This window comes from Martes martes, assembly GCF_963455335.1.
Source record: "Martes martes genome assembly, chromosome: 5".
Classification (NCBI taxonomy): domain Eukaryota; kingdom Metazoa; phylum Chordata; class Mammalia; order Carnivora; family Mustelidae; genus Martes; species Martes martes.
The window spans coordinates 100,560,553-100,585,233 of NC_137892.1; the positions used below are offsets into that span (position 1 = coordinate 100,560,553).

At 40.6% G+C, this 24,681-nt stretch overlaps 1 protein-coding gene across 1 annotated transcript; it reads left to right on the top strand.

The window, feature by feature from the left end:
* The first annotated feature begins 4,591 nt into the window (after positions 1-4,591).
* Positions 4,592-24,169, top strand: LOC308342721 (glutaredoxin-like protein C5orf63 homolog). The gene is made up of 4 exons (XM_080803288.1): positions 4,592-4,637; positions 18,737-18,857; positions 22,222-22,278; positions 23,429-24,169. The coding sequence occupies exons 2-4, from the start codon at positions 18,744-18,746 to the stop codon at positions 23,618-23,620; spliced, it is 363 nt and encodes a 120-aa protein (XP_080659414.1). The 5' UTR covers positions 4,592-4,637; positions 18,737-18,743; the 3' UTR covers positions 23,621-24,169.
* The last annotated feature ends 512 nt before the right edge of the window (positions 24,170-24,681 follow it).

Genomic DNA, 24,681 nt, shown 5'->3' on the forward strand with positions numbered 1-24,681 from the left:
CTGCACACAATTCATTGCCTTAAGCACAGACCCAAGCAGTCTTATGTGATTGCACTTGAGTGTACGAGGGAAGCCACTGATTTTGGAGAAGACAAGAATGGTCCTGCTCCAAAAAACCTCCTGGGGAAATCCATAGATACTCAATCCACATCTCTGCCCAGAGTCTTTTCTAGACAGATATAGAGAGGGGGCATAAGTCAGGGCCCCTGTTAAAAAGCACCATGTCATGGCCAGTATGAGTTTAAACTTTAACAGCATTGGTATCCATCTGTAAAATGTCATGTCTGTTGGTTCCATCCTAGCAGCTCCAATGTAGAAAATCACAAATCTGCCTCCTTCAATAAAATACAAAAGTCTAGAGTCTCTGTATAATATATGTGCACTCAAGCTATACTAATTTATTCTATAATTACTTTTATTTTTTAGCATTTTTATTTGGCTCTTATACTACATAATTAATGATGTTTACATGGAAAGGTTCTTTAATGTAAATGGCATAAGTGGATTACCGAGCAAGCCTTAAAACAAATAAACATTTTTCTTCTTTTAAAATTTTCTTCACTCTCCTCTGGCACAAGAGCAGAGTTTTTTAAATGTCAAGCGGGGTACAGAAATCAGGCTTCTGAGGTCCATTCTCCCCTGGTAAGACAGCCTTATAATTCTGTTTCCTGTAATGGTTGGCCCGAGGGGGTCAACAGTGACCTTGCTGACCCAACACATCCAAACTCAGAAGCCTGTCTTTTCTTTGGGAGGTTGCCACTGTTTTTCTCCGTGACCTTAAACATAACACAATATCTGGCCCTTACAGATCATTTCCTGCAGAGTTTGCTGGGGATGAGACACTCATGACATAAATAAACAAGCTCCTATAAAGACCTGAAAAAGACCAGAAAAGAAAACCTACCAGGTTTCTAAATACTCCTACCATGATGATAAAATCAATATCAGCCAGCTCTGGTGGGTGCCCCTCGAGTCAAAGTTCAGATTCCATGTTTCTTGAGTAGTAATACAGAGCCAGGTTACTATGAAATAGAGTTAACACGACAGTCACTACCTATCAGGACACATATGATCTTTTTTAGGGTATTCTCAAGGGAAAGCATTGAAATCAAAAGCCTTTTCCTTACTCCTGTTCTCCCAGATGCAAAGGCAAGGGGGATGGGAGTGAAGACGCTTCCCTCCGCCACACACATCCAGCCCTCAGGAGGCCTTTGTGGGGAAGCCTGGCTCCAGGTCATCTCTGGAGGGAATGGTGACATGCCCTCTAAAGTACCCTTCAAGTTATCTCAGGAGTCACCGACTAGACTCAACCAGCAGGCCTTCTCTAGGGCAGACTTCAGTCTCAGAACTGACCATAGAGCTGGCAGAGCCCTGGGATCTAACAGAAGAACTCAACCCACGTGAGAGATCCTGACACCAGTCCTAGCCATCATCTCAGGGCAGAGCTTCAAATTGGAGCCCTGACCTGGAGGTCAAGATATAGGTCAAATACCTAGGACAAGCATGCTTGGAGTGATCATAAATATACAAGACCTATTGCTGTACTAAGACCTTTATATTCTCTAAAGGCTCTTACTTTCACATCATTTCGAACATGTTAGTATGTGTACTCATCCCACATTTAATTATTTTGCTATAAAAAATTTTATAATTTTTCTTTTGAAATTCTTCAGCTAGAGTAACTCATTTAAAAATGTGCTGTGATTAAATAAATAAAATCTTTTAAAAATGTGCTGTGATTTCTTAACACTCATCATATATATTTAGGAACTCTCAGTTGGTGAGAGCAGCTCATCTTAAAACTGTTTTCAAATGTAATGCAATTGTTATGAACATTAAATCCAGCAATTAATGAAGCTGACACAGTATTATATTTTGTGACCATTTAATAAATGTTGATTAATTTTGCTTTGGCAGTTTTCCTTTTCTAATTTTGGAGGCTATAATTTTTCCCAGTCAGACTCCAGACATTTTCCCAGACAAGCTCATATGCCCAGCACTGTGAGCCCACTACCTAGAGGCTAAGCTTGTCCTCTGAGTTTTTGGCATTTAGCCAAGCACTCCTTGAATAACTGGGCATGGACTACAGTGAGTTCTTGGGGATTTCCAGCCATTTCATTCAACTTGTGCCCTTAACCCAAACAATCCTGTGGAGGTACCATACCTTGTACCATCACCTGAACAACCAAATTAAGTCTTACTAATTAAACTCAAATTCTGAAGATTTTTGTGAATTTTTGGCTCCTTAAAGAAATTTACCCATAACTAATGCTAAAAGACTTCACTGTTGGCCTTTGGTAAAGTCATTCTTTTCCTTCAGTGGATGAAATCAGGTTTCATAAATCCAATTTATTTCATTTTCTAATAAGAAATGAGATGTGGAAGCTGATTTGAAGTTGCATTCCTAGGAAGCTTTTCCATCGCTCCATAAAATGTGAGTTATGTGTGTTCCATTAAGGTGTTTATAACTATAACTTCTTTAAAAATATTTTATCAGCAATGTTAGGTGGAGTGTACTTTTTTCTCCCCCATGCCCTCAGAAAGGGATTAGGTCTTATCAGAGTGTATCAACCCAAAAATAATCATAGGTAGTCTACTGACAGTCACAAATTCCCCTCTTTTGCAAATGCTGTAGTGATAAAGTACAAATTTGAAAATTTTCCTTTCTAGATGCTTCTTGCAACAATATCACATCATCAGTGTAGTTTGTTTAGGAAATGCGTTCCTGACCTTGGTTTGTTTTGTATCTTCTTTAAAAATCACTAAATACATGAGGCACCTGGCTGGCTCAGTCGATTTAGTGTCTGCCTTCTGCGCAGGTCAAGATCTTGGGGTCCTGGGATAGAGCCCTGCATCGACTCTCTGTTCAGCAGGGAGTCTGCTTCCCTCTCACTCTCCCTCTGTGCTTGCTCTCTCTCTCTCTCTCAAATAAATAAGCAAAATCTTTAAAAAAATAAAATAAAATAAAAATCACTAAATACAAATTGAGTATATAGTAGTAAGCTCTTAGATACTGCCATCAGACAGGATGAGATGCGATCCCATCTCTGCCATTTTCTAGCTCTGAAATTAAGGCAAGTTATTATTTTTTCATCTGCAAAATGGTACCAATAATGATTAAAAGGATGGTTCCCCAGATTAAACAAGTTAATGAGTATAAAGCTGATGTATAATGAGCAATCCATGTTAGCTTTAAGCATTGCTCTTATAATTACGTATCATTTTCTATTCAAAGTACCACCATTCAAGCCCCCACACCTCAGCCCTGGAGTACTTAGGGGCCTCCTGCCTTCTCAGCTGGCACTCTGCTCTCACCTACCCCACCCCCTTCTCATCTCCTTCCCAAGGATGAGTGATCCTTTCAGTACGGAAAGGCAATCAGTTCAACTCCTTCCAAAACACAAACAAAAAGAATACAACAAAAATTCCTCCAGCTGTCCTTAGCACAAAACTGAAAGAAAGGCTCCTGCCTAACCTGTGTGGCCTGTTTGCACCTCTCTCCCCACTCTCTCTACGCCTCAGCCATACTAGTCTTCTATGCATTGTTGGTACCTGGCTCACTCCAGTCCGACTTCCACAGGCCTAGAGAGCTCTGTCCTTGCCCTGCCTGGCGCTTCACATCCCAACCTAAAAGCTACCTCTTCAGGCCGATCACTTCCACCTAATTTTTAAAGGTTCACATTCCTTCCCTTTCAATGTATTTAGCTCACTGAGCTCATGGCCTACTTTTTTTTTTTTTAAAGACTTTATTTATTTATTGGTGAGAGAGAGAGCGCACAGGCAGACAGAGTGGCAGGCAGAAACAGAGGGAGAAGCAGGCTCCCCACCGAGCAGGGAGCCGGATGTGGGACTCGATCCCAGGACGCTGGAATCATGACCTGAGCCGAAGGCAGCCGCTTAACCAACTGAGCCACCCAGGCGTCCCGAACTCATGGCCTACTTAAAGGATTACTTCCTAATATGTGATCTGCTTGCTTAATTTTAAGTTTGGGGAGGGTACAGCTGCCAGTTTCATCACCTCGTTCCCCATAACCTAGCAGAGCCGGGACCAAGGGGAGGAAGGCAGTCCACATTAAATGAATGAGTGAATGAACACAGGGAAGAGTTAAGAGCCTGAACTGTCCATTTTCAAAGTTGGCTCCTTATTAAGTGGTCCCCAAACAGGGTAGGCACCTTTTTTTTTTTTTTTTTTTTTTTGAAACATTTGGCCTTTGTTTCTGCGTCTCTCTTTTCCTGAGAAACAGCCCAGGGGTGGCCCACCCTACAAACGGGCGACCCGCTCTGCTGTGCGACCCCAGGAGGACGGCCGAAGCCCGGCGTGCTGGGCCGGAAGTCTGAACTGCCCATTTTCAAAGTTGGCTCCTTATTAAGTGGTCCCCAAACAGGGTAGGCACCTATTTTTTTTTTTTTTTTGAAACATTTGGCCTTTGTTTCTGCGTCTCTCTTTTCCTGAGAAACAGCCCAGGGGTGGCCCACCCTACAAACGGGCGAGCCGCTCTGCTGTGCGAGCCCGGGAGGACGGCCGAAGCCCGGCGTGCTGGGCCGGAAGTGAGAGCTACGGGGTGGGGTCCGGGCCGGTTCTGGCGGAAGTGCCGGGGTCGGAGCGGAAGCGGCGACGTAGCCGGCGGCCGGCTCAGGTGGGTGCGGGCGGCCTGGCGGCAGGGAGTGGGATCTCTGGTCCCAGCCCGGAGCCGGCGCCGGGGCGGGAGGCGGGGCACGCGAACCTTTCGCTGGAGTGCAAGCTGCCAATTTCGATTGTCGTTAGAGGGAATTTAATTAAACCGAGAGCCATAAATCCATGAACCTCCGGGGGGAGATTATAGGCATTTGTGTGTCTGCGTGTGTGTGTGTCTGTGCCTGTGTGTGCGCGCGCACGCCGCACAAGCGATGGCGCTCTGGGAAGGGAACAAAATAACGAGCGGGAAAAGGCAGCTTTTTAAGAAGAAGCAGGAAGCATCTCAGTTTCACGCTAATTCCAGTGTTTCACAGAAGCCCCATCCGGGGTTTAACTGAATTCTGTGAAGTGGCAATATAATCTCAATTGGCAGGCCGCTGAGATGACTGCCTTTTTAAATAAATATTTTTGAGCAGCCATGTTGACCTTTAATTGGGGGTGAAAAGGTTGAAAGGTGCTGTAGGGAACGTGGTTGAGTCCCGCGGTTTGGGAACCTCCTCTCTGCTTTACTGGCAAAAGCATTCCCCTGGGTGGTGAACAACGTGAGAATAAATCAGAGACAGTTCTCAACAAATACTTAGCCTTGTCGGCCACCCCTGATAAAAACCAGCTCATACAATTTTTTTAGTAAGTCCAGAGGTAAAGAATTCCCAGCGAAATTACTAATGGGAAAAGGCAAGTGCCTGTTTCTAATACTGTCTTTAACAAGGTTTTTGCCAGGATAATAGTTGTTCTTGTTTCTTAATATTATTTCATGTAGTACTTCATATTGTAGGGCCCTCGAAATATGTGTGTGTGTGTGTGTGTGTACATATACATATGTGTACACACACACACACACACAGTATGGCCCAGCTTGATCCCAAGCTACAAACTCCTCCAGGATAGGAATAGTGTCTAGAACCTGTTATACCTCCAACACTTTCTAGCACATTTCCCAATATAAGCAGGGCTCCTGTATCTACACATTGCCTTGGTGAAGCAGCCACTGCAACAGTATCTCAGTGTGCATGCCACTGTACAAGTTGAGGTAGCTGTTATAGGCCACAGTCCCTTCATTTACTAATTATATGAAGAATAGCTTATGAAAATGCATATGAAACTCTCTAACCAATATTTATCAATATTTGGAGCTACATACAGTGAGATTTGAAACACTTGGAAAAGAAAGTCTCCCTGGAAATACTAAGTGATCATTGTAACATCAGGGTAAGGCCCAACTAAGTCATGGTTCTGTGTGAAACGTCATAGCCTGATAACCTGAGTCCCGTTCTGCTGAAGAATTGTGTGGAACCAGAAAGTTCCGGTTGGGAAAATTAAGATTGGTGGGGCTGGTGCTTTAGACAAGCAGTCTCCCCAGATTTTCTTTCTTCATACTTTCTGTGGTCAGTAGTGGCTGCCTGCTGAGGAAGAATCAATATTTTTTTTGTCTCCTTCACTAGAAGAAAATGTGGCTATGTGGTTTTATTTAGATGGATTGATCGCAGGTAAGGTAATAGAAATGAGGATTTTCCAACTCGGGAATTTATTGGACTGTATTTCTATTTTATCCCAGATGTCTGGCTCTCGTGTACTCTTAAGTACCTGGAGGCAATGTGGAGATATGCCTTCAAAATAAGTTATTTTTAAAAGTTTTTGTATTTCATAATGTGTGCATATTCTAGCTGGCTGATGCGTTCAGTTACTCTAATGCCAGGGTTTGGTGTTTCACATATAGCAGGACCCTGAGGTAATATGGTACAAGTATGAAGGTTTTTTATTTTCCTTATTTTAAATCTAATTTTGCCACTGCTTTATTCAAGGAGTGTACATCAGAGGAAACCAGAAGCCAGCTGGGATTGTTCCTGCATGCAGTTTTAATCTTTTTTGCAATTATTTCGAAGGGGAGAAACCATCTGGATCCAGGGATCCACACAGGTAGCAAGGACTAGGCAGGCTTCCTTCATCCTTCCCCTAGTAATATCACATAGCAAGTTCAGGGACAAAATCATTTGAGAAAGAATATGCAACATGAAATGTTTGGGCTGAGTGTCTCTTAGATCATTATCCCACATCCCTAATATTCCAGTTACAGTTACAGGAACCTGGAGGCATGGAAACATCACTCTTTTTTTATTCTAATCTTTACCAAAGATAAGGTTTCTAGAGATAGAGGCAAAATTCAAGATACCTTCTGTTTTAAGAAAATATCCATCTCCCAGGATTTCAGAGCATTTCACCCTTAGTATCTGGTAATAACCATTTAACTGCTATAGGCTTCACTACTGCAGTACTGTATTTGTAAATTTTTCTTCTGCGCAAGGTGTAAGGTCCTAAAGGGTAGGGAAAGGATCTTAATCACTCTCATATTTCGATACCTGGCACAGTGCCTGACACATTGCTAACACTCAGTATATGCCACAGAAATGAAAACACAGTGTCCCTGAAGGGCGATTGGATCTATAATATGATTGGGAATACAACAGGTAGAGAAAAGGATTATATAAAACATTAACCTTTCAAGAGCTTATTAGATACAGTTATAAATACTGCAGTTACTAACACCTTGATCAACAGCTTGGAGTAGGGAAATGCATATTTGAGAATCTACAGATGGTCACCAAACTGCCTTCGAAGGAGCTATGTCCTGATCAGCTATAGGGCCTGAGTTTTGTTGAATGGCTTCAGGAGCCCTGTCTCCCCCTCCATTCAGGCCTTCCATGCTCGACTCCTCACCCAAAGACTTGTTGAGCAAATATATGGAGACTGTCTTTTTGAAGGTATACCAAATTACGAGTTTACCTGGGTCACTAATACCTTCATTTGGTCCTTCCTTAAGGAGAGACAGTCTATGTATGGTCACTATTTTAAGACTAGGTTGCCCAAATAATATTGTAAGAAAGCCACTATCATCTTTTCTGCTTTGCTCAAATTCCCAAGGAGTTCAAAACTGACAGCTTTTTGTGTTATAATGGGGCAGGCCTGTGGAACACACTGCTTCCTTCTGTTGCCAGTGGGACTGCAGCAGAAACCAGAACATTACTCCTGGAAACAAATGAACTTCCTTTCGTTGTTCCTGTACTTTTTCATACTAATCACGGGGAAATGGCTTCTAGTTTAGTCAGGAGGAAGGACATGAGATTGAATTATTTGATTTTTTTTAACTCTTTACTTTTTAAAACATATAGTTCTTCCAGTCAGCCAAGAGAAAGAATAGTGTTATTTAATGGAAATTCAGTCAGCTGAGTCAGCCTAGGACGTGAGAGTGGAAAAAAAGAGATCTAAGTTCAGCTCTGTTACTCCATGTTCAAAAATGAAATTAATCTGTATCTTCTTAGATTTAGAGACCAAAACCTCATTCTTAAAAGAATTCTGCTGGCTGAAGCAGAGGCTTTCCTCACTCTCCATCCTTGAATTAATCTTTAAACACAATGTCCTACCAGTTGTTTGGTATGCTGAGGATTTATGTATAAAGCTTTCTGACGTTTTTTTTGTTTTCTTTCTTTTTTTTTTTTTTTTAGAGAAAGGAGGTTGAACTTGGAGATCCCTAGTAGTTCTGAAAATTCTGTGTTGGTCTCATTATGTATAAAAATAAGCCATTGTTCAAGGAAAAATACAGAAAGATGAACCAAAAAATGCAATATGAAAGGTTTCAGGAAGACATTAGTTTATCCATAACGCAAAGAGATCTTTGAAGTCACTTCCCAGTTCCAAAATATTAAGACATCCCCATAAGTGTTAAGTAACAGAATGGGATCCGAGGATTGTAGAATCTGACATCACTGAGAGGTGTGGGTGCACGACCTCAAGAGAATATGGTTCCCAACATTCAGATTGAGCAGGCCTAGGTATTGTTGGTATCACAAGTCGAAGAAAATGCTCACATTTAGTAATTCAAAGTTTCCAAAGTCATTTGCTACAAAATGGCTAAAAATGAATGAAAAATCTTTCAGGTCTTATGTGGTCATGAAGATAAATTCATCTCTTTGGCAAGATGAATTGGAAATGGTGGGGGTATAAGTGATGAATGGATGACCTTGCCTGGGTGGGCAGATTTTGAATTGCAAATAGTTGTTTTTGGACATGGGGTTGTGTGCTTTGTAAATAGCAAGGAAACTGGCATTACTAGCTGGTTATAATAAAACTAAGATGTTTTAATGAAATTGCCTTCTTTCTGGGTCAGCATTAAATACCAGAGATATCTTCAAAGGGGATGGGTCATTTTAGTTAAGAAGGATAATGTGGAAAGGAGTCAGCATAAGTCCTTATGCACTTTGTTCCCATCCCTTGAACTAGAATGATTTTGCCCTCATCTTAATGCCATCTTTATGGAATGAAGTAATTTTCAAATTGGTTTTTAACTCTATTAAGCCCTCATGTATGATATAACCCAACCACATTATTCAGGTTTTCTTGGCTTTCAGGAACAGCTTTGCAGCCATTATGTTGTAATTGTACGGAACATTGCTGCAACTCTGAATTCAGAATATGCCTCTTTGGCTCAAGGCCAAATGCTGAGTCAGTGTCTTTGGGATGAGAGGAGGGGTGCAGTGTGTGCTAGCCCTACTGTGTTAACAGGAAGTAGTCCAGAATCGTCTCTGGACGCCTGGGGTTCTAGAGGGAGTGTATAGTAGCAGTACACTACTGTTTCTGATTAGCATCTTCATTATTGTTTTCTTAGCTTAATGTTTTTCTGGAAACCCTCCCCTGACATTTTCATGTGCACCAAGCCCATTACCAAGCAGACTCCTCTAAAGCAATGATCTGGAAAGTGTGACTGCTAAGGTCCAAAGATTCTAAAACAAACTCTTGTTTACACTAAAGATTCTTCTCCCCTTCCACTTAACATTTGTCATTTTGCGAGGCAAACGTAGGGGTGCTTCTGGATGTGGAGAAGAATGCAGAGATGATGAGGGTTTGTTGTTAAAAAATATTTTTAAAATATGTCAAACAGAAAGAGAAAAATACATCATTCCCCTTTCGAGGCGCTTTTCCATCTCAGATGCTCAGCTGCAAGATGAGTGCCTGGCAAGGCTAACGTCACCTCCTCTACTGGGTCTTTATGGATGCTAGAGCTTCCTGATTATGACTGAGGAGCTGGAGAAGCAAGTGTGCAGCGAGCAAGCGCCTGTACACCTCTGCCTGGATCTCTGTGTGAATTTTGGTCCTCTTTAGATGGTCTAGCATTTTAGGTTCCCACAGCTGCAAACTACTTCAGATTCTCTGGGGACTTCCAAAGCCCCGGGCTATGGCCATGGCATTTCTTCAGCGTGTGAAGCCCCTTCTCCGATCAGCAGGACATTTGACATCAAAGCCTTTGGGCACAGTTTCTCCCCATCTCTGTCAAATGAGAGAACAGGGCAAGGACTAGCATCTCTGTTGTCCAGCTGATGAAGCTGAAGCTGAAGCAGATGAGGAACTGCCCAGCATTTCAGAACTAACGAGGGGCAGTTGCCTGTCTTTGGGGTTTATATTTATGAAATCCTCACCTAAAAATGCACCCAGGAATTCAAACATGCTGAATTTCTGCTGAAACTGTATGAGGAGTGACTCTGAAACTCTTAAATGAGGAATTATCCCATTGGTGCTTAATTCCCCTGACTGATGATTTAGCAGGAGCTGTGTTTATTTACATTTACATAACATTTATTTTGACCTCTCTACACAAGTTATTCAAAATTATTTTGAAACAAGTTTTGTCTTGAAAGACAATCAATAAAATCCAACTTTACCATTACCTAGGCAGCTTATTTGATGTACATGGGTTGATGTCCTCAACTGGTAAAATGGATGAATTTTTTAATCTTTGAAAATATAAAGGCAAGTATTGGGAAGGGCAACTGGAAGGGTCTGTTCCAAACCTATCAAAGGGAAACCTTGACTCCTCGAAAACTAGATTTCAGTGTCCTGTTCTGTAATTTTCTGAAGCCTGAGAAAGCTAAGCCAGTACTGGATGCCAAGATATTAGCAGACTTACATGGACTTAGTGATATCCTGAGAAGATAAATGTGCTGGTTCTTAATCAGTGATATACTGTCTCAGAAATTCCTACTTAAGTAATACCCATAGTCTGAAATGTTCAGCGACTTATGTTTGAAATATTTTTCAGTTTTGCAATTCCTTATTTCTGAGATTGCTATAGTAGAGATTTAAATCTTACTTTTGAGGCCAGTAAAAGCACATTTCAGTCACAAGAACCATCATCATAATTGCTTTTCTTAAAGATTTACTTATTTATTTGAGAAAGAGAGAATCTCAAGCAGACTTCCCACTGAGCAGGGAGCCTGATGCAGGGCTCCATCCCATGAGCCTGAGATCATGACCTGAGCCGAAATCAAGAGTCGGACATTCAAATGACTAAGCCACTCAGGCGCTCCTTATTATTATCATTATTAATAATAATACCCTACTTTTAGCATTATTTTAGTAATAATGTTAAAGCTGATTTCTCTATTCTGCTTTGTAACCGATACAGAGATTTTTACATTCATTATCTCTTTTGAAGATAACCCAATCAACTTTTGCCTTCACTCTTCTCCAACGCACTGCCTCCATCCTCACTAGAAATAACCGCTTTTAGGTAAGATGTTATTTTAGGCAAAACCAGACAGGCAGTTCACTTTAAGGGTAAGCCTTGGTTAGAAGATTTCATTATTGTGAAGCACCCTCAGACTCATCCCATCTGATTTGTGGTAGATTCTTCCACCACCCCGTTCCCATTCTAGAAGCACTTTTTTCCCTTGGCTTCTGTGATGACACACCTTTCTGGTTTGCATTGTACCTCACCAGCCTTTCCTTCTGCTGGCTCAACACAACTTCTAAATGTTGGATTGCCTCAGAGATCTGTCCTGTACCGTCTTCCTTTTCTGTATTATTTAGATTATCTCATCTAGTTTCGAAGCTGTAAATACAGTCCCTAAACTGATGGAGTCTCAGATTTTTGTCTTTGGCCCTAGCTCCTCTCCTGAATACTAAACCTGTATATGCCACTCTCTCCATGAGCTCCAACTTGTCCCTAAGGGAGCTCTCAGTCCTGTATACTCTGCAATCTATTTCTGCATCAGTTGTTCTCATTTTAGTAAATGGTGCTGCCACCCACCAGAGGCTCAAGGCCCAAACTGGAATTGTCCTCACTGCATCTTCAATTTCTCACATCCAGTTCAGGGCCAAGATCTGTTGGCCCCGTTTCTGTCCTTGTCCACTGCACCATCCTTTCTTACCTTGACTACGCAGTGGCCCTCTAACAGGGTCTCTGCCCCTCAACCGCGCAATCCATCTTTACACAGCACCTCAAGTAATCTTTTAGGATGTATATAAGGGGTGCCTGGGTGGCTCCTTCAGTTCAGGTCATGATCCCAGGGTCCTGGGTTCAAACCATGCATCAGGCTCCCTGCTCCTCGGGAAGCCTGCTTCTCCCTCTCCCACTTCCCCTGCTTGTGTTCCCTTTAAAAATAAACAAATAAAGGGAATGTACATGAGAATGTATATGAGATTCATGTTACCTCCTTCTTCTAAATCTAATTGTAATTAAAATCTCAACATGGCCTGTAAGGACTTAGGTGATGTGACCCCACAGATGATTGTTGAGCCCTGTCTCCTGCCACTATTTACTCTGCTCCAGCCATATGGTCCTGTTCGTTTCTTCCAGTAAGTTCAGGTTGTCCTCACCTTAACGCCTTTGTACTTACTATTCCTCTCTCCAAAATGTTCCTACTTCAGATTTTTGCACCTTCTCAGCCTTTATCCCAGCAAACCTGACACCAGCTCAGAGTACTTATTTCAAGGACCTGCCTCAGTTACCATCACGCCACCTTGTCTACTCCTTCTCCTCTACTTGTCACTCTCTGATACTGTTTAATGTCACTAGAATACGGACCCCAGGAGGACAGGTACCTTGCTTTCCCGGTCACCACTGCACCTGGCACCTATAAAAGCCTCTAACACATGGAAAACTTCAGATAATTGTGGAATAAATGGGTGACTCTCCTCCCACACCTAGGCTGTCCTAAATGACCTCTCTTTCCCACCTCCATTCTTTCCTCTGACGTCCATCCTGCATGCTGCTGCTAGATCAGTCTTCCAAAACACTGCTTTTATCACAACACTCTCTCATTCAAAACCCTTCAGTGCCTCCCATCAGACAGACCACAGCACTCCTTCTTCAACACCTTTGTGTCTCACCACCTTTAGAATGTTTCCCCTTTTTTGGACATACCCAAATCCTAGATGATTTGGGATCCTACTCTTGTGAAACCACCTCTGACCTCAGCCCACAGTATCCTCCTTTCTCTTATAGCATTTAAAGGTGCACATTAGATGTTGTGGTTGCAATCGCTCCTGTATTTATATTGTTCCAGTTTAGAACTGAACTACCTTCTCCTGAATCCACTGAAGTATATCCCTCTATTATTCCTGTTGCTTGCATCTAGTATGTGGACGTGACTTCTCCATGTGACTTTTATTTGGAGGGAAAGAAATGGGCTAAACACCGAACAGGATGAAGAAAAAAAAATGGTTTAATTTTACAGAGAATTTGAAGGAGGTGGGATACAGGGACAGAACACACATATTAAGTGGTAGATTTGAAAAACTTCAGTGAGGGGCGCCTGGATGGCTCAGTGGGTTAAAGCCTCTGCCTTCGGCTCGGGTCATGATCTCGGGGTCCTGGGATCGAGCCCCACGTCAAGCTCTCTGCTCGGTGGGGAGCCTGCTTTACCCCCACCCTGCCTGCCTCTCTGCCTACTTGTGAGCTCTCTCTGTCAAATAAATAAATAAAATCTTTAAAAAAAAAAAAAAAAAGAAAAAGAAAACCTTCAGTGAAATTATAATCTTAGTGTCTTGGCAATGCCCACCCTTCAAACAGTTAAAGAACTTAACAGAACAGTGTGTTGAATGCAAATTAATGTAGCACCATTGAGTATAAACAGTGGAATAGAGACATCCAGACACTTGGAAATCTCACTGTCATGGTAATAATTTGAAGGGAAAGGAAATAGGGTTTTGTTCCTAAGCACTCATGTGACCAGTCATTCCTTTATAGGATTGATTTTCTACTGCCTTCTCTGGCCCCTGTGTGGTGAACAAACCTGTTGGCACTGAAATCTGGAAATAGAAGCTACAGGGAGTGAGATGGATGTGTGGTGTGAGAAGCTGTTTCTTGCTCCCCAGGTCTGGGGCATGATGTAGGGCTACTCATGGTTTCATGTGTTATGTGGGATCAAATCAACAGTCAAACTCTATGGTCAGAATGAAGCTGTGGTGATTGTCTCACAATATATATAAATACCAAATCATATTTGTACACCTGAAACTAATTAAAATGTTATGTTAATTATACCTCAGTTTAAATAAAGAAGGAAAGAATGAAGCTGAGCACAACACCATGTACAAGTGGGCCTACAGGTGGGTGGTTGGCTTCAATCTTTGTTGCCACATTTCATCTCAGCTGGCTCCACCTCTCAGGCAGCCCCCCTGGCCTGGTCCTCTGGCTGCTGAGGCTACAGAGCTAGAAAAGCACCTGTGATCCCACCTATGCCAGTGAGTGAGGGTCCCACTCCCTGTTTCTGTTCTGTAGCCTCATTCTTGCCCTGCTTAGCTCCTTGGAGTTGACACGTCACAGTATCAGCTTCATTATCAGCTTTGGGGATGTCCCTTAATGCTGCCTCTCCTTGTCACCCAAATCCCAGGCTAGGCTCCCACTTGTTTGGGAGAAGAGGTTTGGACAAAGGGGAGACAGAGGGGCACTGGGGTGGCAACATGTGTCCCTGTTTCCCTGCATTAGGTTGAGCCCAGTGACCTCATCTCATTACATAAATTTTCAGTAATCTAGAATGATGGGCTTTTGTTCCCAGTAGAGGTATGTTGGTGTATGTGTGTGTGTGCATGCGTGCACACACACAAGTGTTTCTAGTCACTTGGGTAAAAATAGAAACATTAACTTAGATGGTAATGAATGTGAAATGAGGGCTTAATATCTCATATGGCACAGATGACTAAACGGAAGCCCTGAGCCTCTCCTCATGGAACACACGTTCAGCAGGAGCTACTGTAATAGTGTTTGGTTAATGTCAGCTCAGCATTAAATTTACATTATACTCTTGTGAAGCTCCAACATTACCTGTTAATAACCAAGGCAGTACCTGGGCTTATACAGACTTTTTCATTTTGCTCATGAACTAACACTGCAGCTTGCTGATGAGGGATCATGTGAGCCTGGAGATTCACGTGCCAAAGGATGCTTTGTATGAATAAAAATTCTGGTCAGTGAAGGTCAGTTTCTCTACTCAAGCGAGAACAATGTTGTTTCTCTTCTAATCAGACACATGCAGTGTTTGAAGAATCCAGGGGCCCTACATAAGTGATATGCAGCCCTAGTCTGGGCAGCTCCTCATGCAAGAAATGAATAATCCTTAATAAAGGCTCAAACGACCCTGGCTTCTCTCTGTACTGTAATCAGTTGCTTTAATGGTATGCCCTTGAGTGCCTCACAGGGGAAATGCTATAAAGTTAAGTTATCTTCCTTATCTTGGCTTCAAGGAGGGCTGAATGGGTCCAATCAGTCCTCCCCCATGTTGTATTTGATTCTGCCAAAAAGCCCACTGGAGTCAGCCTCAGTTTGTTGAAAAGCCAGCATTCCCTTTCTCTGTCGGGCTGATCCATGCCTCTGAGCAGCCTGGACTTTAAACAGCAGGAGTCACCATCTTTATTGTTAGGCTGTGGAATTTGTTTTAGGCACATTCTAAATCCAGTCTTATGCCTTTTACTTTTTTTTTTTTTTTTTTTGTCTATGACAAAGGTGACCCATTTGTGCTTCTTTGATATTATGAACACAGCTCTTTTTGCTTATATCACAGAGGCATGTAACAAAATACAAAGGATGAAATTGTGTCTGTGTGTAGTAAGGACACAAGTTTCATGACTAAATTCAATGACATAATCAAAAAGGTGTTGTCCTCTCCCAAGTCATGAGCTACCAGGCAGAAACTGCCTTTCAGAGTATTTTTTTACAATGCTGAGATACTGTTCAAAAATAATAGAACTAATGAAAATGTCACATTGACAGAGTAGCCTGTATTAAGATTTTACTTCAAGAAGGCATGATTCACTGAGTGTGACATTGACAGCAATAGTGTTAGGGTTTACAGAGTTAGTAAAATATTCTAAGAAGAGTATGATGCAGTGGCAAATGGGGTGTATCATTTTTCATTTATTTCTAGAACTAACTGGACTCCTGTGTTCAGAATTTTAGACTTCAGATCTTATTTCTGCCCAGGAGAGGTATAGGGAGCTTTTTAAATATCATACTCTAATATAATATTCTAATACAGTGCTTACAAAGAAAGAAGTTAATTTAACAATGTGGTAAAATGCATGTGCCTTAGGACATTCGGAAAATATGCAGGTAGTAAAACTGCATAATGCTAATGCATTTCTCCATAAACAGATGTGCCATGTTTAAGTGATTAAATACAAGGGAAAAGGTGGAAGTGGGTCTAACAGTGGAAAGAGAACTAATTTTAAACAGAATGGTTGCAGCATCACTGAAGACTCAGCTCTCGGGGTTGGGTGAACAAATATTCCAGCAAATCTGGAATGAATAGCAACTCTGTTTACTATGACAGGTTTTATTTGTCTTGGGTGCAACCAAGACCACATGCTGTGTTTTGTCATGTTGGAAATACTGAAGCAGATTTCCTTTGTGAATGTGAATTTTTTTTTTTTAAAGCCTTAACACCTCAGTCTCAACTCAGCTAGGTAAAAGCAGTAAGTTCTCCTTTCCTTACCATCCAGACATCAATAAATCCTAAATCCCTCCACCAAAAGCATGCAGCTGTGGTTCACTATCCTGGTGGTTGTCTTAGGTCACTGCCACAAATGGCCCAATCCTTCTCATTTCCAAGAACTATCTTTCTTTCTTTAACAAAACTAATTTTTTGTTTTCTTTCTCACCTATAGCACAGCTCCTTTAATTCTATTCCCTAGGAAGATGTGCCACTGTGATTATAGGGCTTTCCCAAAACCAAGGATGCAAAACTTTTTACCTAGTGTAAAAATGGCTAGTAGTCTACCTTCCCTCCTCATTCATATCCTGTGTAGACAAAGCCATGCTTAGAAGCTGTCGTCTCCGACCACATTCACCTATTGGAGTTGCTGATTCTGCTTAATTTATAAAAAATGTGTATACCAGGGCTTAAAACTTAATTGAGAGTAGCACAGCGCACTGTACAATTGTTTGGATCCACTTTCCATCTTGGAATAATGGTGGGTAGCAGATCATTGCAAAGTGCTCATTACATTCCCTTTTATGTGTTATCGAGATCATTCAGTTAACAGGGAGATCCAGGGAGAAGTGGAAGGCTATGAGTTTAAGAGTGAAGGAAAGATTATTGTTTTCACAGATCAGAATCCAATCTTTTTGTCCTGTGGTCTTTACACTAGTTTGATAGGGCTGGTATTTTTCTCTAAAATCGTATCATTCTGTTTGAAATGAGTTTAAGGCTAATCTTACGCTAAGAAGCCTAGTCAGCACTAGAGATTAGCACATAATTAATATAGTCATGCTCTGTGAAGAGCAGAGATCAGAGCTGGTGGTGAAGGGGTTGGAACCAACTGTAGGGCCCTGGCCCACAGTCTTATGGATACCCTGAAGAATACTAACATTTAGTTATAACATGAGCTATGCTCAGTTAGTGACTGCTGTGCACATTGAGTGTCTGGTTAGGGTTAGAGGGGAGACTAAAAAGGTGGAGAAAGGTTCACTCCAATACTTCAAATATTCAAACAAATATCTGAATACCTACTATGTGCCAACTTAATTATAGATGCTCAGGGATACTGGGGCAAACAAGTACCCGCTCCTGTGGAAGTCACACTATAATAGAGGGCGACAGAGGTAAAGAAGCCATTTCAGGCAGTAAAAGATAAAAGAAAACCGTAGCAAGGCATAGGGATGGAGCATGGTGGGCCGGCCAACCTTGGTAAGGTCGTCACTAAGGCATGACCCAGGCCAAATGAGGAGAAGCTACTTAAGAGCTTTTCATGCATAAGGACAGCTAGTACAGAGATCCTGATAAAGAAATGATCTTTAGGTATTCAAGAAACAGAGAGGGAATCTTTGTAGCTGCCGCTTGCCAGGATAAGGGAGGGGAAGTTGGAAAGCAAAGTTAAGAAATGAAGATCCCAGGAATGAATCATTTTGAGAATATTGATAAATGACAAAGTCAACAGTGCATATGTGTTTTAAAAGTGAAATTATCATATCTGTAGTTTTAAGGACAAAGCTGGAGGCTCAGTAGAATAGGAATAAGTAGGCTGTCTTATGTCGAGCAAAGAAGCAAGATGAGGGAGCTTCAAAGCCTAGTGTTTGACATGCTGCTATTACCAAGCTGTTCGTGTTGGAGTATCTCCAGTAGTAACACTAGTACACTTGTGTATGTTTTTAAAAATAATGGCAATCTCCTTTTAAAATACTTAAGAAGTTGAGTAGATTTTTGCTCCTGACAAGTCAACTCAACCTAACTCTCCCCTATAGGTCCTCTTAGTACAACTCTGTGTTTCCCCATCTTTTGCAGCAGAGTGAGGCATGGATCTCCTAAGTGACAACCTTAACTGTCAGTTGGGGATTTGTGCTCCTTACTTACTGTTCCTTTACCATGAAGGTGGCTGTGTGTTGTTGAATGCTTGCCAACAAGATAAGCTATCTCTGCAGATAAGAACCATCTCAGGAAACCTCCCCATTTTAGGGAATCATCAGGATGCTGGCACAATCTGCAGGTGAAATTTAATTTTGTATTCAAATTAACAAACCCATGCAGTTTGCCTGCAGAACCCAAGTGATTAGGCACAGAGCTCATCCATAAATATGGGTATTTTCCCATTCTAAATTCTGTTTTGTTTGGAATACAGTGAATGTTGAGGCATCATGGAGACTTGCCAAACATCTGGGCCTCTCTGACACTCCTGGAGTCCAAGAAGCAATTCTCAAGTCATCAAATTCCACCATAGGCTTGCAGCTTACTGTTCATATTATAAACAGCAAAATCTAGGGCACATAAGTTTATTGGTCTATTTTTCTTTTGGCAGACTTAAGATGCTCTGGTTTCAAGGAAATAGCGTGCATCTTGCCAAATACTCCCTTCAACTCCTCATGAGAAATCTCTCTGCCTTGAAGACCGTTCTTCCTGTGCTGACCTTATTTACAAAGGTACAGAGTTAAAAAGTAAAATTACTACTTCAAAAACAAAAAGTGTTAAATTGTTGTCTGAAGAAAGTTGTACATTTAAGAAGAGGGATGGGGAAACGCTGAAAGGAAAGCAATGGAATAAGCTGTCCTCAGACCTGTCCTCCCACTTTACAGTTGCAGTTATAATGGTACTAACCCTGGTTTCTACCCACATGCCTCATTGTCTCACACTTTTCAGTGGGAAAACTAATATATTTAATAGTCTGCCAATCCCTGCATTGGAAGGAAGAACTATCAGAAGAGAGATGATGTTTATAAATATATCACTTAGAAACATAATTAATTCTTGTGATGGCTATGTTCCATAAAGTCACCACAAACACTGAATTAGTGAACTAATTTAGTGAACTAAACCAGTGCTCCCAGGGGAGGTTATGGTTAGACTCCAGTGAGCTGCTGGTCACATTTTGTCAGCTGATCAATACATAGCCTTGTTTGGCATATGTTTCTGTTTAAAGATACTTTATTTACTTTGTATTGTTGATTCATTACACCAAATTCAGGGCCAACAGCACCATATCTCATGCCTGAACAAAGTTTATCTAACACAGTATTTTCACCACGAGGCACATCACAGCCTTCTTATGCTTGGAAACACTGCACAACACTACACAGCCCTCTACATGGGGACCATTCTAAATAGCCAAATCAACAAAAAACACAAAAATGCAAAATGCATGACACCCAGTAGATCAGGAAAAGGACACCTGTTGACAAGTGTGAGACCTGAAACAGTAAGTCGGATCATTGTCTTATTCGACCTCCGCTGGCAATGTGCACTCTCAGTGATTCAGATTTTTCACTGTTCTGTGCATATCCTCAAATGTCTGCAGATAACCACAAAAGTGCCACAGATATTGGTTTTGGGATTACAAATAGATTTTAGTGACTGACAAATTTGCAAATATGAAAGCCACAAATAACAAGGATTGACAAGTACAACTGTCCTTGTTTTCTTATCCCTAACACGAGTTTTAAGCCATAACTTAAAATTGAAAATTTTTGATTAGGAAAGGTTCATCAACCTAAAGTTGAAAAATTTTAAGAGCTTTTTACCCTGAAACTTGTAATATAAATATCACTGATTTCCTTTTACTAGTTAACATTACTTTGTGTGATATATAATCAAAAAAAGAAAGGACAGGGTAACACTTAATCTCAGGGAATAATATTCCCAATTCAAGCAAAAAAACTTGTCTTGTTTAATATGTTTTTCAGATTTCAGGCAATCTTTAGCAATCTTAAAATATCTGATGGCTGTCTAATAACAAAGTTTAAAATAGTTTTTTAATAATTGAATTTCTTGTTGTGAATACTTAATCTAAACTGCTTTTCATATCCATAGTATATATTGTATTGTTGGAAATTATGGAATAAAAATAATTCACTATCTGTGTCTACATATGAGAAATGCATATGAGAATTAGCCACAAAAATAAAATAATCCCTTAAGGCTAGAGGTGCTCACTCAGCCTAACTGTTACGCATTATTTTTCAGTTTGAGTAATGGCCAAGTTAGCCATAGACATCTGGGGAGGAGGGAGCCACACTAATCTTTCATTTAGCTTAAAATTTGTATTGAATCCTTGGTATGTGTCACTAGGCATATAAGATTGGCCAATCCCTGAGCCATTTGTGGTCAAGAGGGATATGATACACTGCTGTCTCAGCCTAAGTCAAGTGTTCTACCCTTTTTGTTCAGGGATTCAGTCAGCCACATGCCAAGAGCAGTTTTTCTGAGGCAAAATCACAACATTCTTCCTACCAGAAAGGGGAGTGGGATGGCTAACCCAATGAACGTCCATTCCATTCTAGGGATACATTAAGTACCTGCTCTCCTGGTACTGTGGAAAATCCTAGAGAAGAAAGTTTGAATGGCCCAGACCACTGAGTCTTAATCCTTTTTCAGTTCATAGGCCTCTTTAGAAGTTGATGAACCTTTCCTAATAAAAATACACTTACACAGAATAATGTGCACCAATGTCCAAGTTTACAAAAACAAAACAGAAAATGTGATCTAGGTTTGACTGAAGTTTTTTTTTTTTAACATAAAAGCAAAATGTTGGTATATTTAGTGCTTCTTTAGCTTGTTCTTTTTCTAACAACTTTTGCTTTTTGAAACTTTCTTAGAAAATTTCAATGTGATTCTCTTAAAACATCACAGGCTATCCATAATCTGTTTCTTGATGGTGCTCGTAATAAATGATGAGCCTAATTCTCTGAACCAGGAAGTTAGGGCCAGAAAGACCCTAATGAAGAAAAACTGCCTTTTGATGATCTGGGTCCTTATTTCAAAACAAGCTGGGAGTTAAACTGGAGGAGGGGCCTTTCTTTTACGTAACAGCTCACCTCTTCCTGTCATGTTAAAAAGCAGGTTTTATATAAGCATCGGTAATGGTGAGTCTATTTTGAGCTCATGCAAGAGAACCTATAGCTAGTAGCTGTTCCTAGAGTCTAGAGCTGAGACTTTAAAATCTGCCAAAGATCCACAGCATTCTCAAAAGACTTCTCTACTAGATGGTTCAAGAATACAAACAACCGGCACTAAAACTTGCTTGTTCCTCAGGCAGAGAATTAACCTGGGAAGGCTACTGCTGACACTTGCAATGAGAAAACAGGCAGACCATTAAAGAGTTGGTACAATCATCACCCGAAGTAAAGAGAGATTTCTCCCTTTTTGTTGGTGGGGCAATCACTATCTAACTTCATCTCAATGAATTTATTCCTGTGGACTGATGAGGAAAAACAGGCAGGCAAAGCTCAATGCCTCCATTTCAAAACAGACTTTAAGCGATTCTGGTGATGTCAGCCAGGCCAGAAAAGTGTTCCTCTCATAGGAAGGACAAAGCCCTACGACTATAAATCAATGAAAAATAATCTTCCCTGATATCCATCAGATAAAGCCAGTGACAAAAAACGTAAGCATCTAAATGTAGTATATGTGTATGTATCTACATATACACGTATGTAATACATTTAGATGTATGTGGATGTATATGTGATAGGTTTATACATGTATGTGTGTAACAGAGGTAAGCATCTAAATTTATTATACGTGTGTATACATATATGTATAAATAGATTTATTTATGGTGAAAAATCAAAACAGAACAACTAAAAAATGCTGACAGCCCACATATATGAAACACTAGCTATTTATAAGATTCTATGGCAATGTTTTGCTTTGGAAATAAAACAGTATAATTAACCTGGTTCAAAAAAAAACAACACATCCTTTAAAGTAAGTGTAATCTACTTCTTGTGGTTTTTGTCAGGCTACATGCCATTCCTTGAATTTGATGGCTTTATTTTTTCCTTCCTGTAGGATCCATGCCCCCTTTGTGATGAAGCCAAGGAAATACTGGAGCCCTACAAAAACAGGGTAATACCGGTTTCCCCTCCACTCTCCGAAAGTAGAGCATTCCTATCCAACCTTCACATGCCCAAGTGGAGTGAAGCAAAGAAGCAATTAACATTCATTTATGAAAAAAAAATTTTATCATTCCCAGACCCAAGAAATAACCTCTTTCAGGCTTTTCTGGTACTTTAGGACATTTCTTGCTGATGGATACACAGAATAAACCGAGATAAAGCACAGATGCTCACACAGTTCAAAGCTCTAGGGGCTTGGTGTTGCGATGCTGCAAGGAGGCCCCTAGGGAAGGAGCTTTGTGGTGCCACTCTCACTGCTCAGTGTAGGCACTGCCTCCAGAATGGCAAAACCAACACTGAACACTATTTTCATTTTTCATCTTTTTTCATAAAAGTCTTCAGATTTTTTCCATTAGCAAAACAGGTACTAATGTAGGTCTTTTGTAACAGCCAAGTGGCCTGATGAATGCTTTCGAAAAGCAGGGGAAACCTGCATAATACAGTGGCGTGCCTTTATGTATATGGAATGGATAGCGTATGTGGTGTAGATTATCTGCCTGGATCCTTTCTTTGGGAAAAGATTAAACGATTTTTCATTTAAGTTTTCTTTCTGTTCTTCAGAGAGAGATTTCAGTGCTAATTTCCACAAAACTCATTACCCCTATGTGTTTTTCTCTGAGCAGTACTGGTTTTCTTACTCTGACTCTTAATATGAACCAAAGCTAACTAGCAGGTTTAATGTTCATGCTTTCTTTAAACTTGTGTCCCCATTCATTTTATCTTACTCTTGTCATTTCCATGGAAGTGTTCTCCTGTAGCGAACCATGATGCCTTTCCTATCCTTACGTGCAAAGTGCATGTGTCCTGATTCCTCAGCTTCCCAGTTGGGACATATTTTATTTCACTGGGAATGGAGTAGTGACCCAACACTGAATATAATAGATATAACAGAAAAACAGCAAAACTGAGAGTTAAGGAATATAACGAAATCAGTCAAGTTGTGGAAATCAGGGACATGAATTCACTTGGGACCTCAGACAGGCAGACAACAGCAAAACCCTTCAGCATGAGAGCTCATCCGGGCATCAGATTGGCACTGTGGCTGTTGTATCTTTCTGTGCTCTCTAAGATAACAGAGCTTTAGTCTGTCTCCATATCAGGTTATTTTACAGGAGGTGGACATCACACTTCCAGAAAACTCTGCTTGGTATGAAAGGTATAAATTTGACATCCCTGTCTTCCATTTGAATGGCCAGTTTCTGATGATGCATCGAGTGGACATCTCAAAACTTGAAAAGCAGCTCCAGAAACTTGAGCAGCAAGGTGCTGGATGCTGGAGGACGCCTTCATGATCTGCCACCCACTCTGTCCAGATGGCATCTTCCTAAAGACTTGACAGTGGCCTTACCCAGCCCTACAGACATTCTGAACTAGGTGGTGCCCAATAAATAAATGGTTACATTACTCTTCTGACTGATGGAAGTATGGGAACAGTGTAGAAACTATTTACCTGCTGGCATTTTATAAAATGACAGGAGCATATCAGCAGCAAGGGGATGATGGAGGATGGGGGAAATCTACTTGTTTTATTTATTTTTCCCTTTTGTATTAATATGGAAGTATTTTACATTCACTGGACAGTGCAGTTTATAGGAGAAGGCTCTGCATCCCTGCTGCTGCCCTAAGGGCTTAACTTTTTAATGAAAGAATAAATGCTCTTCCACTCAGTAGATAAAGTGAAATGTGAATTGTTAATAACTGTGCACAGTCAATAAAGGGGTGTTTTAACAAATACATCTGCATGAAGCCTATTTCAGTAGGATTTAATAATACCTGTTTAAAATTAGAATTCATTTTTTGGGGGGTAGAAGAGAATAATTATATTAGTCAAAAAGGCTTCATTTGAGAAAAACAAAAGAAAGATTTAAACCTCCAAAATGTGTATAAGAATCTCAATATGCTTCACATGTAGTCAGTGAATTGATTCATAATATTTGAGGGCTGCCTTTGATAGTTATTCGCTTGTCATCAATTGAGTTAATTCAAATTGTAAGACAGTATCAGGTTTTAATATCTTGGAGAAAATTCACTTCTGAACATAACCGGACAGATATGTCATCTAAAGACAATATTTTTCACCATTTTATGTAAAGTGTTAAAAATGTAGTTGTGTACCTCTATTTATATTTAGTTAAGTTCAACCAATATAGCAGTGGATTCATTTAAACACAAAATTGCCTTTTCCTCTTAAAATCACATCACTGTAATTTCATCTGTAATGAAATTCTTTTGTGAACTACTGTAATGAATTTGGATATTGTGAGTCACTTGGCTAGATTTTAATTTGAGCAGTATGTTTTAGTCTTAGAAAATATAGAATATTAGAGCTGGCCAACTTTATACATTGTGTAGT

Coding starts and splice junctions, on each gene's coding strand:
- LOC308342721 (XM_080803288.1), top strand. CDS start 18,744: ATGCTCTGGTTTCAAGGAAATAGCGTGCATCTTGCCAAATACTCCCTT. Junction 18,858..22,221: donor TGCTGACCTTATTTACAAAG/GTACAGAGTTAA, acceptor TCCTTCCTGTAG/GATCCATGCCCCCTTTGTGA. Junction 22,279..23,428: donor TGGAGCCCTACAAAAACAGG/GTAATACCGGTT, acceptor TCTCCATATCAG/GTTATTTTACAGGAGGTGGA.